Genomic DNA, 18,587 nt, shown 5'->3' with positions numbered 1-18,587 from the left:
GGAAAACCTGCTAAACACCCATTTAAAGGAGGATAAGACTACTTAAATAAAAAGCCCTTATTAAAACAATACTGATGTCTGAAAGTACAATACTGAAGATAGGGTTCTTCATATTTTACAATTTTGCAATAAGCGTGAAACTGAGAAGAATAATGTAAGATCTGATTAAAGTTCAGGTTATTGCCCAAACACATGGATGTTAAATAAGTTGCATTAGAAAAGAATTACTCTTGCCCTTGGCCACACTCATACCTCCAAACAGAGTAATGTTGCTTGATGATCTCAATAAGTTACTAAACTGCCCTTAAAAAACTAATTTTGCATGAAACCCTGGAGCAAACACTTGGCAATATTAAGATGCAGATTTTCCATGGAACAGCATATACTTATTTTGGACCCTGCGGCTATAAGCATTCATTTGATATGCATCATAAAGTTGGCAAGCTGCCCTTTGTCAGGAACCCAGCAGTTGCCAAACATGAAACATGGAAAAACGATGGGAACTGGTTCCAGTGTTTCAATTTACAGTGCGGCCCTTTCTTGTTGCGAGTTAGTCTTCTGGTGATGCTCAGTATGTTTTGAGTGGCAAAGGCAATAAATAATGACCAAGTACCTTTGAATGTGAATTGAGATACATTCTGGAGCAGTTATCTAAAAGCACATCTGAGCCTCTATGTTCTTTTTTTTTTTTAAGTTTTTTTTTTTTTTTTTTTATTTGAGAGAGAGAATGAGAGAGAGAGAGCGCACATGAGAGGAGAGAGGGTTAGAGGGAGAAGCAGACTCCCTGCTGAGCAGGGAGCCCGATGCGGGACTCGATCCTGGAACTCCAGGATCATGACCTGAGCCGAAGGCAGTCGCTCAACCAACTGAGCCACCCAGGCGCTCAAGCCTCTATGTTCTTGATACTAATGATTTATAGGTCTTCTCCAAAAGTGGATCTATAATGTATTTCCCATATATAGAGTAGAACATCATTAATTTTTATTGCATTAAATCAGGAACTTTGATAAAATTCAAATAAATTTTTCATATAAACTTTACCAGTATACTCTCGATTAAAAAAAAAAAAGGTTTGCCACAGGAAATGATATTTTAAATAAAATATCATCTTTAAAAACATCAATTAATCACTCGAAATAATTTCAACATCATGCATTTTCCATTAGAAAAATTAGTAATGGTTATATATGTTATCTTAGTCATTTTATCTATTATTTTTAAGCCTCTATCTGGCAATATTTTATTAACCTTTGTTTTCTTACCACTGGTACCTGAAAGTAACACAATTATTTTCTTTGGAAAATGTTCAACTAATTCAGCATTAGTTCGGTCACATTGTTACCACTTATCCCACATACTGTCTTTGTTGAGTGAAATTTTGCCCATAATCCTAAGGGGGGAATGCACAAATGTCAGTATGTCTCCCAATAGGAATAGTACTATTTCAAATATATGTGTCTCTATATATCTATACACCTAAAACTCAACGAAAAGGTAGAAATATTTGCTTGAGCATTTATCTGGTTAGCGAGCTGGAAAATTCCAGCCTCCCTGAAGTTAAGGCTTCACCTTTCCTCTCTGACAAACATTGTCAAAGAGGCAAAGTGAAAGAGCTGGAGTGCAGATTATTTCTGTGACCTCCGTCTCACATTCAGCATTAATGGTCAAAACAAGTTGCTTATGGAGTTTATCACTGACATTGAAAACTCTGTAAGGGGCATGGGGAAACCTGCTTACCAATTCCAGCTTCTCCAACAATCCAGGAGAGGCGAATGAAGAGCATGACACCCCAGATGTTCAGCATGCATCTTACCTGTGGGTTGAAGGAGCATGGAAAAAGATGTGAGACATGCGAGTGGGGCAAAACCCAGTCCTGTCTGTAATTCTGGTGTCCAGGCTTTTCCAACACTTAATCCCCGAGGACACTGAACAGATAGATTTCATTTGGAAACGTAGGAGCTTTCTCACCAGCACACCTTTCACCCATCCAAACTTCACAGCTCCGGTTTTATCCTCCCCTTGCTTGTTTTCGGCTTCTTCATCTTCAGGCATCCCATCACCGTTAGCAACCCTGTCGGCCGAACCCGGTGCCACCGCTATGTTCTGCATTTTTACAGGTAGCAAAAACAGTATTTGGTCAATGCAGGGACCCATAAAACATTCAAAGCCAAATCAAAACAATAGACATAAAATTTTAAAACACATGCAAAAAAGGAATATTCTAGCATTTGAATAAGATAATTATCTTTTTGCCCTGGTTGCTGATGGGTTCGTTTTGTGAGTGATTTCAGGCACAGCAGGACTGCAAGGGTGGTAAAGGAGCTTGGGCAGTTCTTCTACTGGTGAAAATATTACCTAAAAAAAAACCAAACCAGTTAGATTTGGGTACCTTTAGAATACAAAGAGAACAAAGGAGAGAAAAAGAAACTAAAGGCAGGGTGGTGGAAAGCCTATCAAAGTGAATGAGGGTCTTTGAGGCATGGTAAGAGGTTAATCTCATTGATGCAGACTATCTGGACTTCTTTCCATTAACCTCCCTGGGCTTCACTTTATTCATCTAAAATAATAATAAAATTTCTCTAATCATCATCTTTAAGAAGACTGAATGAAAGACACATAGAAGCGTTTTCTTTAAAAACAAGAAGAAAAGGGTTACAGTTCTAAAAAGATTTAAATATAGTATCTGGCGACAAGAATGCTATTCCTGTAGAGGAAGTTTCTTTCAGATTCGATATGTCTTTGCCTGAAAAATTGCTGGATGTGCTGGTAGTATTGTACAAAGGATAAGAAGTCTCATGACTGGCTGACTACTAAAAAGGTAGGCTGAGTAGACATAAAAAGTAAGTTGTACAAAAAATGTCAAAAACTTATTTAGTGGTTTTTTTTGTGACCTGATTTTGAAGACGTTCCTTGTCTGTAGGCTAATCTGAATTTAACAGGGGAAGGAAATAGCTCTGTTTCTCTCAAGTTAAGAGCAAATCTAGTTTCTCTTATAAATATGACTTTGAGTAATTTCAGATGCACCCACTTAATTTAGCCTATCTGGCACCTCCCGGACTCCAATGTTTAGACGGAGTTACCCACTGAGTTCCCCCAAAACAATCTTTCCCAGTAAGGAGTGGAAACCACCGGGGACACCTTTTAGATTCAGCACTTAATTACCATTATTAAAGAACAATTTTATTCTATTTAAGTGGTCTAAATTAGTTTAAGGCTGGGATGATGTGTTCCCACATTACTAGCTAGGAAGTCTCAGACAAGGACAATTCCCCCCCCTTTTAAAATGGGACTGGTGTGAAATAAATATTCCGTATTTATTGTAAGGACTTTATTTGAAGGTGATCAAAGTTCTTGTCCTTGCTATGCTCAAGGTTTATTGCTTCTTTGGGCTTTGATGTATCATTAGCATACCTACTGTAAGCTAACTAATTTGGGCTGTTTGCTCCAAGTGACTGACTTCTTGTCTCCATGTTCTACTTCTCTATGTAAATAAGGCTTTCTTCCAACTTTGTTTTCCCACAAGATTTTTTTTCAGACTAGTACGACACTTGGGTAACCAGTGCAATTCAGTGTGGTAAGTCATTGCATATTAACTGGAGGTTGTGGACTGCTTCTCCTCAATGCCAAACAAGAGCCTACCAAACAGCCGGTCATCAAAAAACAGTACTGAATCCATAAAGTGGATTTGAAGGCCACCCGATCTCTACCACTTAAGAACAGACGACCTCATTTCTTATCCATTCTCGCCTCTTATTTCTTTTCTCTTCCATCCCTATTGCATATTTCATTTCTCATTGTTTCCTCTGTGCAACCCATGCTTAAAAAGGAAGGGGGAAGAGAATGAATCTCAAGTCCGATCATCTTACAGTTTTCCTAAAGCACTGGGGGTAAAATTGAGTGAAATTAATAGTTAAAATTTAGTCCTGAATTACATGAGGAATATCTTAATTCTAAGTATCCTCAGTCCCTATTTGCACAGATAATTGAAAGTGGACATCATATGTTCACATCAGTGTAACATACAGGTAATCAAAGTCCACAGAAATTGAGACTGAACGAGCAGGGCAGAAACTGGTTATCTACACCAGCTCAAGATGCAAGTCATGTATGTAATTCAAAAATTTCTAGTAACTCCTTTTAAAAAAGTAAAAGGAAATTAATAAAATAATTTGGGTTCAAATTTGGACCCTTAAGTTTTAAAAATGTACTTAACTTTTGTACAATATCATATTCTTTTTTTAATTTTTATTTATTTATTTTTAAAAGCTTTTATTTATTTATTTGACAGAGAGAGACACAGCAAGAGAGGGAACACAAGCAGGGGGAGTGGGAGAGGGAGAAGCAGGCTCCCCACCGAGCAGGGAATCCGATGCAGGGCTTGACCCCAGGACCCTGAGATCATGACCTGAGCTGAGGGCAGACTCTTAACGACTGAGCCACCCGGGTGCCCCACAATATCATATTCTTAATGTTTGCAATAATTCATTAGCTATAGTGGCATCCCACCTTGCAGGAGGAATCCGATCATGGACTTTTTTAATAATATATTTAATAATATATTTTACTTAATAAACTTCTGTAAAATATTATTTCAACATGAAGTCAATAAAAAATATTAATGAGACACTTTACATTCGTTTTCTCACACTATGTCTTTGAAATCTGGTGTGTAGTTTATACTGATAGCACATCTCAATTTGTACTAGTCACATTTCAGGGGCTCAAAAAAAAAAAAAAAGAGCAGCATGTGTGGCTGAGGCTATTATATTGGAGCACACCTGTCTATATACACTGCATTCTATTACAGATGGATGAAACATTTGAGGTTTTTCTCCAGGCAATTAAAAATTCTATTTTTTCTCTGAATGGATTCTATCCTCATAAGGCAGCTGAGTGATTCAGATGTAACTTTTCATTTTCTAGAAAATGAACTAGAAAATCAAGCACAGAATTGAGGAATGTGTTAAAATGCCCATGAATGTTGAAGAGATTATTTGGTTAAGAAATTCATTTATTTGAGTTGATTTGAGAAAAACTTTTAAAATTGTCAATATTCTAGTTAATCAAGATCTCATGGCCAGACTAATCAGCAGCTACTCATTTAGGGAGAAGGCAATTTCCTTTTCCTCAGTTAATTGGGGGTCCCATGAGACAGAGCCCTAGTCGCTTGCTTTTTAAAGGCAATCTTGGGAATAAAACCTATGTTTTCTGATTAAACCTGAACTTGAGGGTTTGGTCCAGGAAATTGCTTTGCTCCTGGCTGAACACCGGAGGTAACTGTGAACCTTACATCTGGATTAATGAGAATACCAATGATTGTAAAAAAACGTCTTACAAAATAGGCTAAAGGATGAATAAGATATTTAAAATTTCCCCTTAAATGGACATTTCTATCTGGTAGATGTCCTTCTGGGCACAGTTTAACAGTTCTTCAATTTATCACTAGGACATCACAATATGAAACAAAAGGACTATTCTATGAGGGCATGTCAGGGAACTCATCATAAATGGAAGTTAGTAAGGCAATAATTTTTTAAAACTATTCAAAAATAGAGTCAATGTAGGATGTTCAACTCTTTCTTAGGTGAATATGTTCAACCTGCTAGAGTTTCAAAGTTTTTAATGTATTTATGCCATAGAAGGGAAAAAACCTTTAAGTGTATTTCTTCACTTGACTATAAAGGACTGTAGTTAATGTATAAGTATAGGATCCATTTCCATTGCTTACTCTCTTACAGGAGCTGAAAAATCACTGCACCATATAAACTAGGAGACTTAGAATCTGGTTTCAGCTATGCAATTAATTCAGGGTGTGTCCTCCAGCAAGTTACTTAACCTTTCCTGGATACTGCCAAGGAGGATAAATCCAGTGGGTTTTCTGAAAATCTTACTTTGAAGTAATTGACTCTAAGGCAAAATCATTTTTCTGTGTTTGTCATCTTCTCTTCTAACACGGCAAAGTGAAACTTGGTTTCACTCTTTAATAAATGCCTCCTTTGTAAGCCCATACAGCAATTATAAAGTCAGCTTATCATCAAAGTACTGAAAAGACTGGGTCGAGGGTTTGTGGGAACCTGATGGCTGTGAGCTATAACCAGTGGCTGGCAGGCTTCTGGCTAGGACATGTTCTTGAGACCAAAGTCTCAAAGACGAAAAGTTTTATGATTGCTGCCTGAAACCAGTTTTTTCCCTCATACTTTGAATTAATTTGTTTGTTCCCTCATACTTTGAATTAATTTGTTTGTTCACACTCCATTACCATAAATGATGACCCACCACCTTTCGTAAATGCATTTTAAATTGCATAGCTTTAGAGAATGATTATCTATTTACCAAAAGTTTCACCTGTGCATTAACTATTCAGAGAAGGTAAAATAAAGTGCATTAGAAAGAAAGAAAGAAAGAAAGAAAGAAAGAAAGAAAGAAAGAAAGAAAGAAAGAAAGAAAGAAAGAAAGAAAGGCCATTGGGAGAAATGTATATTATTTAGTGAAAACAGTGGAATTTCTCCCCTCCAATATTGATAAATTAGTGAAGCTTCAATCACATATTTTACTTAATATAAAATGTGTGATTTTTCAGACCCCAGAAAAATGACAAATACCTTTCTAGCTGTCATCAAAGAAGAAAGAAATAAGTATGTTATGGGGATGGAAAGTACTGATAAAGAACATGGACTCTGGAGTCATGCAGACATGGATTCAACTTATTAGACACATGACCTTGGCTTCTTGACCTTGGAAGTGTATTGACTTTTAAGTTTTTGTTTTCTCTTCTAAAGGATCCGTAGGATTTTATGACAACTTTGCTATCTATAAAACAGCAATAATAAGAGTACCTACCCGGAAGGGTTGTTCTAAGTTTTGAACAAGAATTTGCCAAGTGTGAGCACACCATCTGATCCATAAAAAACTCTCAATAAAAAGTTTGTTTTTACACCAGAGTGTGTGTATTGGTTTTTATTCACAAATTACTTTTCCTAATGCTTTTTACTCACAAATTACTTTTTGTCAATAACAGCCTATTGGCCCCAAAGTGAAGTCATTCCATTGTCTTTGTTTTGGAAGAGTTTGTAAATGGTTGGTTTCCTTAAAAATAATATTTCTATCTTAATTTTTATAGAATTTTATACTCTTCATAGACACTTTATTTCAATGACACGAGAATGCTGACTTTGATAGAAAGGCTGTATATTTTCCTGATTTCTATATAATTATATTTTTCTGAAATGCTAACAACAATGTGGTTAGTAAGGCTGAAAAGGAGTTTCATTTTGGTTAGCCCTGTAGTTAGGAACTGTGTATAAAAAGGTGGCCACAGGATTATACTGGACACTACAAGTAGAATTATTTTTACAAAGTAAAAATACCAGATTAATCTGTGTCAGACGTCCAACAATCATTACACATGTTTTGATATGGAAAGAACTCCCATGTATATTATTTAATGAAAATGGTGGAGTGCAGGATAATGTGTAAAGTATGTTTCAATATGTATTTGTAAAAAACGACAGGCAGAAAATTAGATAGATAGGAATATAGATACTTACAGATATATTTGTATGTTTGTATAGGAATAGAAAATTTCTGGGAGGATTTATAAGAAATTGACAGTAATGACTGTCCTGCAGAGAATAACTGAAGATCTATATTAGATAAGAGACATTTCATTATACATTTTTTTAGTAGTTGTTAAATATTTTATCAGTGTATATTTTGCTTTTTAAATAAAAATCAGCTAATATAAAAATTACCATCATCATTATCAACAACCATTTACTGGGTTTCTAACCATTGTAGGCAACATACTAGACTTTACATGCATATAAACTCTAGTATTTACAAATATCCTACAATTGCAGTTGAAGTTAAGTAGCTTGTATAATATTGCAGAGAAAGTAAAGGATGGAGTCATTATTCTCCTGCTTTTGACTAGAGTTTTGGAAATCCATAATTCATAGCCACCCGTATAGGCATTTAGCTCTTTACTACATAGAAAATGAAAAGATTTCTTCAACGATGATCTCAAATCATTGGGATTACAAATTTTGTCAATAAGTATCTCTCCTAGAGTTTCAGTTAAGGTAGAGACTTGAAATAATGTCTTTCAAACCTATTTTTCATTTCAACTATTAGGAAAAACCTTTTCATGTAATTTTTTTTCTGACTTGGAAGTTATAACAGGGATTTGCACAAAATACAAATAAGGTCTGTCTAAATATGTTCTGTCATGTAGTATGAATGTACCATTCCTATACGGCTTTTTAAAGCATTAGAATCATGGGTACAAAAAAATATCACTCATACTATGTCAATTGCTTCCCACTTTTAAATTGTTTAAGTAAACATTATCATTTATAATTTTTTACATACAAAATCTATGATGTGTCTGAGCATTATTATACAATGTTTGCTCTAGTGATTGTTCCTAGTTGTAGTTTGAGGGACCACCATAAAAATGTCAAGGGCCAGAAGGAGGGAGCAGCATAGCTACATTCCACTATAGGTCTTCATCTTTTATGCTTTTAAGCAGAGGAAAATAGAATCAAATTCACTAACAAGGAAGAAAGAGATGAATTGAAGAAGGCCTGGATTGTTCATGTCTGATATCGAACGATAGCACAGAAGTAGAACATGTGGAGAGGTGAACTGGGCCCTACAGGTTTAGAAACACTAGAATGTGGATTCCATGGTTGTATTTGAATTCTGCTCCCAATTTAGCTATGTGGATATCTCAGTACCATTTAATCAAGATGAGGTATCTTGGTAATTAAGGGTCGAATTCATAAAAAGAGTGACTTATTACTATACTCCTTCATTCAGAATGGTTATTCAGGGCACTGGGCCTAAATCTAATTTTTTTCTTTAAGATTTATTTATTTATTTTAGAGAGAGAGCATGAGCAGGAGGGGCAGAGGGAGAGGGAGAGAGAATCTCAAGCAGATTCTGCGCTGAGTGCAGAGCCCAACGCAGGGCTCAGTCTTAACGATCCTGAGATCAGGACCTGAGCCTAAACTGGGTCGGAAGCTCAATGAACTTTGCCACCCAAGCACCCCGGGCCTAAACCTAATTTTTAAACTATTTAATTTGCTCTTCCTTTGTAGCTGAGAAAAAAGTGCTTGAAGTCAAAGTGCAGTCCTTTGTCTCATTTTATCTTTTCAAAAGGAATATGATATTGCAAACAGCTGTGCAATCTGTCAATTGCAGCTATGGCATTTTGCAGCTATGGCATTTCTACCACGGTCATTCAGCTGGCTTTTGAACAACCAACCCGACCATTGGTCCCTGAGAGTTTTTCCTCCCCTAATGTAAAGACTGACATAAACTGTGGCTTTGGGAATTGTAAATAAGCTACGTTTCTCTCAACATTAGTCCAAAGAACAATGTGAGTTTGCTCCATTTCCTTTTTAATGGAATTAGAGTTTTATTTTGTTTTGTTGTAAATTGGGGGAAGAACGTGAGTAAGAATATTTAAATTTTGATGGCAATTTTATCAGGGATGCAGCTTTAAAAATTATCATGTGTAATGAGGTTGATTATGGTGGGAGAGAATTTCAGGTCTTTTTAAAAAGAACTTCAGCTCATTTTCCTTCTTCAGAATAAATTGAAACCTCTTTATAATGCCCTACATTTCTTTTTCTGCCTTTCCCATATCTTGAAAACTCCTTGCGCTCTCTTCCCGCAACCCACTTCTCCCTCTTTTCCTTCTCCCCTTTTTCTCTTCTTTCCTCTTTTCTACAAAATGCAAAGTGACACCGCAGTCTGATTTCAGGAGCTTCAAATCAACCCTCTTCTCAAAATTCTTAATGGGGGCTGCCATTTTTTTCTCAGATTGCTAACTTCTTTTGATGAAAACACCAAATATCCCAGATAAAGTCTAAATCTTATACCTGTAAAGAAACCAGCCATTCAGCCCAGTGTTGCCAATATGGTACATGGGACAAGTAAGGCTTGGTGGGGAGAAGAGATAAGGTTAGAGTTCATAGCATGGCTCCCCTCAGGAAGTCTCTGTCTCTGGTGGTAGGGTGCAGAGTCAGAGACCCTGGGGAATCAGGGGAGTAAGTTTTAGAGATGGGTATCCTTGTGGAAAGAAGAATGAACAGAAACTAAAGGGGAATTTTCACCTTTACTAGCATCTTTCTTGAGAGCAATATTCCTAGACTCCCTGGAGTGGGTAATCATTTGATTAAAAAAAAAATTGTTGAATGAATGAATATGAAAGGAATTGTTTCAGTCAATTTTTTTCTTTTACATCAAAACCTGAGCAAAAGTAAACTACATTTGGGTATGTGACAGCTAATTATTCTTTTTAGCAAGTAGTTATACCCATAAAGAATGATATTCATTCCAAACTGTGTTCCAGAAGAGCAGGAAGATAAAGTGCTTCAACCTATTTTAGAGCAAGGTATAGAAGAAGAAATCTATTGAGTTTATAACCGATTTGCTACAAGATTAGAAAAAGTGCTTCCTCATGCTTCTAGCAGATTTGGGAACCCAGGCTATATTCCTGAAATAATGAAAAGTTTAGCCACGTCTGTTGCTTCTGTACTTAAATTTAATTTAGTTACTTTTACATGCTTAAGTGCATTCAGGAGCCTCAGGCAAAGTTTTGAAGAAGAAGGGATAAAATGCTGAATCTTATAAATCTTTGCTCTCTCTTTAAAGAATATAAAATACCCATGTGCTCTAAAGGCTGGAAGCACAGTATTAACTACAGCAAGCGCCCGTGATTTTTTTCTTTTTTTACAACTGTTGTGAAGGCATTAAAACTAAGGTGAATCCAGCTTCGGATTTAGCTTGATATGTTTAACCAAGTGTGCATTGAGTAGATGATAACTGTAAACAAGACACAACACATTGCCTAACTTTCAGAACTAATTCTTTCGTTCTCTGTGCTCAGTCAGTGAACATGCGTGGGACACTTCTGTGTATTTTCTGGTTATCGGGAACGAGGGACAGTTGTGTCAGGAAGAAGGGTGGCTCGGAATAGACCTCTCCACCAGACACTGTGACATTCAGAGCATTATTACAGAGTAGGAGATCGCCTGAAGGAGTAAGGAAAGATACTTGCCCGTGCTCTGAAACTTACCTTTGCAAGTTGCTCATGAATCTCAAGCAGGCTGGGTCGGTTGACCTTAGGCCCGCTGATGCTACCCGTGTTGCGATAGTACTCAATCTTGGGAACGGCATCCACGGTGTTGTGGCCAAAAGTTTGTAGGTAGTATGTGTTTGTGTGAGAATCATAAGCATGAAAACTGGCATCTGTTTTAGCGTTTTCTCCATTTTGGAGGAAATTGTCATAACACTCCTGATTCCCAGGCCTAAAGCTGATTCTGAATCTGTTCTGGGTTTCATCCCCAAAAGAGGTTTCCTCATAATGTGGAGGGTCGGCATTGTTACCCACAGCTGCGCTGCTTTCATGGCTCTCGTTTATGACATTAACTTGAAAGCGATTGCTATTACTGGGCACTGAATCCAGAAATACATTGGAAGAGTTGTTCATAGACATCTTCCAAAGTGGATTTTTTTTTTTTTTGGACTAAGCTGTCTACTTTATGGTTGCTTTTTTAAAAAAATATATGTCTTTCCTCCTCAAAATAAACCCTATGTGTTTACGTTAGGGAGCTCCTCGCTTCTGTTTTAGAAGGACTCAATAAATAGATTCTTGATGCATTGTCTGCTATACAATCTTCAGAATGTTCTTCAAAGCTGCCATTGAAAAAGAAAAGTAAACTTGTTTCAAGAAATATAAATACACTTAAGTAGGGATGGGGCTATGAGGGAACAGTTTTATATCACAAGACATACAATTTTAAACTGGTTTCATTAAAAACTACCTGTCCAGGAACTTTAGTCACAATTAAATCCCATAATAAATAACTGGGGAACTGCTTCAGCAAACAGAATTTTCAGTGCAGTCATTAAACTGTTATCTGTGTTTGTAGTATTTGCTTAGACTCAGTGCAGTTGGATTTAATATGATTTTAGAAAAGATATAACTCTACCAACTGAGTACAGTAAGAACTGATGAGAATATTCTCAGTTCTCAGTCTGAAACACAGTTCATTGACGTTACTAAATGTTGAAACTGCAAAGTATTTTATTATTGATATGAACACATATTATGTGATGATTTTATTATATGATTATAAAATTTTAAAAATATTTTTAAAACTTCTAAGAAATACATGCTATTAGTTTATAATAATATATCCTGTGAGGAAGATAGCTCTGTAAATTCTTGGATCTTTTACTAGCCTTTTATTTGCTCATACACTTGTATGTTTTACAAATGCTATCATGGACTCTTCAAAAATATATGAATATTCAGGGTAAGGAAATAAATCTCAGTCCTTAATAAAGTTGTATGCTATATTTAGGTAAAATAATCATGCCCTATTGATTCCCTTTAATGAAATAGTCTCAAATTCATTGAGAAGCTTGTATTTGACCATGAGATAAATAGACTACATAATCACTTTACAATCCATGAGCCCATCTTAGAACCTTCTTTAATTAGAATAATATTTCTTTATTGATACCTTAAATTTTGGCTTTTTAGAAAAACAGACAAATACAAAAATGTGCCTCTCCCCTGAAGTCCTTAGGCTATTTCTTTGAACTAAAAAAAAAAAAGAATCTTAACTTCAACTTGCAAATAACCTTTTATGGGGGAAATTATAAGTGAAACTGTCATCTCTTTAGTTTTTATAGAATATACCACTTCTCATCATAGTCCTCGACATCCTTTGCCTTTACACCACTCCTCAATCCACTTTATGACATAATATTAAGTGTGATTTTTACCCCACCCAGAAATGTTTAACTTACCACCAGAAGAAGGAGTCTTCTTCTCAGGAAGTGTTACCTGTTTCAACATCAGCCAGGCATATATGGGGCAATTAGCTTTCAGCCCAGAATTGTAGGCTTCTTCTTATTGGTTAGATTCTTCCTCGAAAGAGATGATTGAGCAGTGACTGGTGTGAAATAAAACCGTGGGTGCTGCCCAGTCATTAGCCCTGAGGAAACTTAAGTACCACCTCAGCTAGTAACCAGTAGTAAACCATTAATCCATTTAGACAGGAAATCACATAAAGTTTCTTTAATTCATAAGGGGAGGTGGATTGCTCAACAGTAATCATCCAGCAAAATATAAGCAGTGCTTCAGTTGTTTGGTGCTAAATAAATTGAATCCCGGTGTCTTCACATGATTCCTGGTGGCCTCCTATTGTTTAGCATGTACAGCAAAATCTAGGCTTCCAGAGATAATTTCTATACTTTTTAACCAGAAGATGGTATTTGAAATCATTTTATCTTGCTTATAGTAGCTTAATTAGCTTAATTAGCTTAATTCTTCTCTGCATGGGAAGTGAGCAGATTGAATGTAGAATCAGTGATTTATTGAAAATATTTCTACCTAGTGGGAAAACTGTTTCAAGCAAGAATGAAACTGTGGGTAAGTTTCCCAGTGGCCTTTTGGTCTCTACCCGGTAAAACATCTATATCAAACCGGGTTTTTTAGTTTTGTTGAGGGAAAGGTTTTGCTCAAATCTGTGAGGTGGTGATTATTAAGACAGCACAAACAACTCCTCTGTGCACATTCTGTCATTGGTTTGCAATCGGGGTGATTGAATGAATCCTCGTGGTCTTTTATAAGAAGCTATCCAAGTGATTTCCAGCTGCCTGAGCAGCACGGTTGTAGCTTGACACAGGGGCTAGGAGCAAGACTCTGAAATGTGTATGCTCAACTCACATCCCAGCTGTGCCACTTCCTGTGTGAGCTCTGGCAAATTCGTCAATCTCTCTGTGCCTTGACTTTCACATCTGTAAAATGCAATTGTGGATAATAATATTACCTACCTTGTTGTAAAGTTATCGAGGGGATTAAATGACTTAATTTGTGTGTTGGATTTAGATCAGTCCTGGTTTGTACTTAAGCACTTTTACTATTTTGGAAATATTTAGAATTGACTGATGAGTTTTACTTAGTCACATCTAAGATTCCAGGGTGAATCATTAGAGATTGGGAGAGGTACTATGCCTATTAAAGTAGGAGGAAAGGTAGGTGGGTGAACAGATGCTGGATTATAGAAAGGGTCTGCAGATACCTAAGTAAAACCCTTTAGACGCTCTTAGGCAAATGTCATGCTAATCAATCAGGCTAATGTCATGAGGCTGTTTCAGAAATAGAGACAGAATTACAACTATGTACCACTAACTCACTCTGCTCTTAAGTACAAGGCATTTATCTGTTCAACAAAGGGTTCTGATTCCCCACATACAAGGCATAGGAATTATGCCTTTCAGATTCAAATTCATTTCAGATTCATCTTGCTGTTGCTATTATTTAGAACAGCTAAGATAGGGCTGGGACTCAAAACAAGCCTTATTCACTGGCCCTGGATGGAAGCTGTGAACTCGGTGTCAGTTACTTCTGCCACCCCAGTTCCCTTTTACTTCAACCATTCCCTCAAACCCCTCCCTCTTTCAGGAGCCCACCTATTTATTCCTTAACCTTTTTCCTCTGCCAAAGACTGTGAGTGCGTCCTATAGTGGCCAATTTCCTTTTTCCTTGCTGCTTGCCTGCCTGACTACAGTGTCATGTGAGTTAGTTTTAGTCTTGGTCTTAAATCAAGCAGACATTTTCATTCTAAGCCTTTTATCTCTAACTGTGAAGTGAAAGTCTTTGCTCTCCATTAGGGGGATTCAGATGTTCTGGAGCAGATGGGACATGGTTTGGGGGATATGGATGAAATTACACCATCCACAAAGCCAACCTTAAAAGGTAAACCCAATTTAGACTTTTCAGACATGTGGGTAAGGTAACAGGAGGAAACTGGAGGTATGCTCCTCTATTTTAACCCTTGTCTTTCCTGATGGGGCTCTGAGGAAGGGGCAGCTAGAGGATGATCTGACTATGACATTGGACATTCCTAGAAGAATTAGCATTTCATGAAGTTTCCATGATGTATCCATACTGTAACCGTTCTTCATATTTTTTATATTGTTTCTGGCTCTGAAAATATAGACACTGACCATTCTTTCCCCCGCTGCCCCCAAAAAGTCTAAGGTGAACAATAGATCATGAATAAATGCCATGGATGAGGACACTTTTGGTTAAAAGAATTTCCATTTAGTGGGACTGAAAATAATACTATGGTGGAATTGATGATATCTGAAAAGCTGGTGAGTGTTGAACTTTCAGAAACAATGATCATACTTCATAAAGTTTTCTTGTGTTTTGGGTTTTAGGATCTTCTTTTTGAAGTAAAAATCTGTCCTTGTTATGTTCCAGTCACCAAAATGGAGGATCTTGTTGGGTGTCTTCCCTGGGGGACAAATACTTGGATGCATGCCTTAACAAGTACTTTAGAAGCCTGGGTCACAAAGGAGATGCCTAGTGTCCTGGGCACACGTAACTTTCAGTGTGTCCAGCTGACTTGGCTCAATGAGATGTTCTTGGACAAAACTACTAACTGGCTATAAGGTGTCCCAGTCTGACACTCCTGTACCTACTGGGGTTCAAAGAGCTCCTTGAGGTGTGGGTTTGGTCTAGAAGATTAACAACCAACACAGATGTGTTCTAAGTCTACTAGGACATGGAAAGCATCAGGAATGAGACAGCTTGTTTTGGAGTGCCATAGACTTGAGCAATAACCATATTTGTAAGGTATATAGAAATGTTGAGGATAGTGTCTCAGAGTACAGCATGATGTTTACAAACAATGTCTCTGACATTAGACTGCCCACGTTCAATTCCTAACACAACCACTCTCTAGCTTGATAACCTTGGGAGGTTATTTAATCTCTGTCAGCTTCAGTTCCTCATCTGTGACATTAAGATAATAGAATGGAAATAGTAATGTTGAACTCAAAGGATTCATAAGGGTATCAAATCACATAATAAGTGGAAAGCACTCAATTTAGGGCTAACCCTTAGTAAATATTAGTCATTCTTTTTTTTGGTATGTTTGGCAGTTTTGTGTTCTGGTGACACAAATATTTTTGTATTTATTTATCTCCTACTATATTCCTCCATTTGGTAATCATAAAGAGTTAGAATTTTGTAGTTGGAAAGAATTTTAGAATAATATAATTCTATCCTTTCATATATCAAATGAAGAGAATGAAGATTGAAGAGGGAATAACTTACACTAAGCCATTGCTTCTTGAGGTTTGAGGATCTCTATTTCTATTGCCAATGAGGGTAATAAATAATGATTGCAAGGTATGTTTCAACAGTGTTTTATGGTTTTCAAATTGCTTTCACATTCATTATACATCACTTGGTCCTCTCAACATCCCTGTAGGATACGCAGGATAGGTTTCTTTATACTTGTTTTGCAAATGTGGAAAGGTGCTCCTTAGCTAGCTTTCTAGGTCATAAAGCTAATTCTTGACTAAGTCAACATTAGAATTCAAATCACAAGACTTTAGACTTGTGGAGTCTTTAGTCTAAAGTCTTTAGTCTAAAGTCTCCTAACTGAAAAACTTCTAATGACACCTCAAATCTTCATTCATCTCAGATCTCTGGATTTCCAGATACGTTCACAGAGTTCATAGGGCACTAGAATTGAAAGGGACATTAAAAATTCTGATTAACCTCCTCACTGAAGTCCATACAGATTAGATGACTTGTCCAACTACACATGTTTATTGAATTTACTGAATGAAATGAGCCTTTTCCAGTATGTTCAAGGAAATTACAGTTGTATATTCCATGTGTCCCAGTGGCATAACCCTAAAAACTCTAAAGGTAGAATTCTCACGCAAGTGCATATTCAAATGTCCCTTTATCAAACTCTTCAACTTCATCTTCCCATGTAGAGGAGGGCATGCTACTATACGGGTCTAACAGGATTTTGAAGCATCTGATAATAAGAAGCCCCAAGAAGATACACAAAATCCCAACAAAAGCAAAGCCAGTTTTTTGCTCCAGAGTCAATGAAAAAGCTGATACTTCGTTGACACTCATCTTAGCTGAAGAGTTGCCACAGTAGGTACTACTCATTATTCACTGTCACATCATTATGGCTCTTCAGAATTCCTGCTGGAGTCACCTCTTGGCCTAGATACAAAATTGGACTCAGTTTAGTGTTATTCATGTATGGTATTGAGCAGGTAATTGTTTTCTAAAATCTGACAGTTTTCAAACCCTCTTGACTTAACTCACAGAAGGTGTGTGAAAACATCAGAAATGGATCAGGATCAAATTGGCATTGGAGATGCTGCTTCTGTTGTAGTAATTACAGAATTGCCTTTGTGGATACCTGAAACTATCTATATATACTAAATATAAAATCAGGTATGAAAGTGAATATTCAAATAATTAATCCTAGAAGCTTTTGATTCATTGTGAGATGGTTAAGTCACTGCTTCCTTGACCTGAATTTTTACTTCATTTTTGCGTGTGTAGATAACACCATAAATAATCATAGGGTGTGAGCTGGTCAAGCTCTCTAAGGTCCATGTTTTAAGGTCTATCTCCAGTGCCATTTTGTCTGATAGAGATTCCAATCCTTTTAAATAGTTGTAATGTCTTCTTTCTTTTTCATTCTCTTAGCTTTTAGACTTATGTACTCGTGTTTTCTTTCCCACTACCACTCCATATGCTAAATTTTAATTTCTTAAAGAGATAAATTGTGTTTTTAAGATTATTTTAATAAGACCTGTACCCAACATAGCATCCTGCAAATAGTAAGCAGCAGTAGCTATGGATCATTAACCATCTCCCCACCATCCGCATTAGCTTTCAGCACCCTAAATAAACATAAAACCCAAGTTAAACAGCATATTTTCTATAAACATTCAGCTTCAAGATGAGCTCCCCAGTTCTCTTCCCAAGCAGATTCCCAGTCCTAAGCTCCTTCTGTACTGAGATTCTGAAACTACAGCAGAAGTGTTCAGAAAGTATGTGTTGGATTGAAGCAAAATAGATTTTCCCATTTGATGTCTTAATGTTAATTAAATTAATTAATAAAAATTAAGATTTGTTAATTAAATCAAGTAGTTACTAACCCAGAGCCACCCTTCTTGAGGGGACTTTTACCAAATAGCTTGTCATCCAAAAACAGAGAATAATAGATTTTTTGTGTTTGCATTTTTATTATTGCTTTTTCTAACAATCCTTGAGAATTACTTATTAAAATGGCTGACCCTTCAGATTTTTTTTTTGGATTCAATTTTCAGAAAACAACTGATGTAGAAGAGGTACAGGTTGTAAGGAGTAAAAGGAAGTAATTAATAAGAACAAACTTGTAGCTTTCAAAGTTATTCACCAATGAATAAGCCAGTTAATATTAACCAATATCTGGGACACCTGGGTGGCTCAGTCGGTTAAGCGTCTGCCTTCGGCTCAGGTCATGATCCCAGAGTCCTGGGACTGAGTCCCACATCGGGCTCCTGGCTCAGCAAGGAGCCTGCTTCTCCCTCTCCCTCTGCCTCTCTCCCTGCTCATGCTCTCTCTCTCTCTCTGTATCTCTGTGTCTCAGATGAATAAATAAAATCTTTAAAAAAAATATTAACCAATATCTTATTTTGTAATAGTTTGGATTACAAAACAGCTTTATCTTCAAACCTTAAGTGTCAGG

The 18,587-nt window shown here is 36.7% G+C and overlaps 2 protein-coding genes across 5 annotated transcripts in view; both read right to left on the bottom strand.

Annotated features, from left to right (window-relative positions):
• Nucleotides 1-11,506, bottom strand: part of SLC12A1 (solute carrier family 12 member 1) — a 91,941-nt gene extending 80,435 nt beyond the window's left edge. For all 4 annotated transcript variants that reach the window (XM_088025121.1, XM_088025118.1, XM_088025119.1 and 1 more), the window contains exons 1-3: nucleotides 11,087-11,506; nucleotides 1,969-2,103; nucleotides 1,738-1,813 (exon numbers count right to left, since the gene is read on the bottom strand). In XM_088025121.1, the coding sequence (XP_087881247.1) occupies nucleotides 1,738-1,813; nucleotides 1,969-2,103; nucleotides 11,087-11,506 (631 nt within the window). The remainder of the gene's footprint in view (nucleotides 1-1,737; nucleotides 1,814-1,968; nucleotides 2,104-11,086) is intronic.
• A 5,256-nt stretch (nucleotides 11,507-16,762) lies between these two features.
• Nucleotides 16,763-17,008, bottom strand: CTXN2 (cortexin 2). The gene has a single exon (XM_028126622.1). It carries the CDS (start codon nucleotides 17,006-17,008, stop codon nucleotides 16,763-16,765), a length of 246 nt encoding a protein of 81 aa, XP_027982423.1.
• Between the last annotated feature and the right edge of the window lie 1,579 nt (nucleotides 17,009-18,587).

Source organism: Eumetopias jubatus, unplaced genomic scaffold, assembly GCF_037043125.1.
Source record: "Eumetopias jubatus isolate StellerSeaLion01/CBP00866 unplaced genomic scaffold, mEumJub1_p1.0 scaffold_7, whole genome shotgun sequence".
NCBI lineage: Eukaryota > Metazoa > Chordata > Mammalia > Carnivora > Otariidae > Eumetopias > Eumetopias jubatus.
Note: the sequence above shows the minus strand (reverse complement) of the source record. Positions and strands in the feature narration are given on the sequence as shown.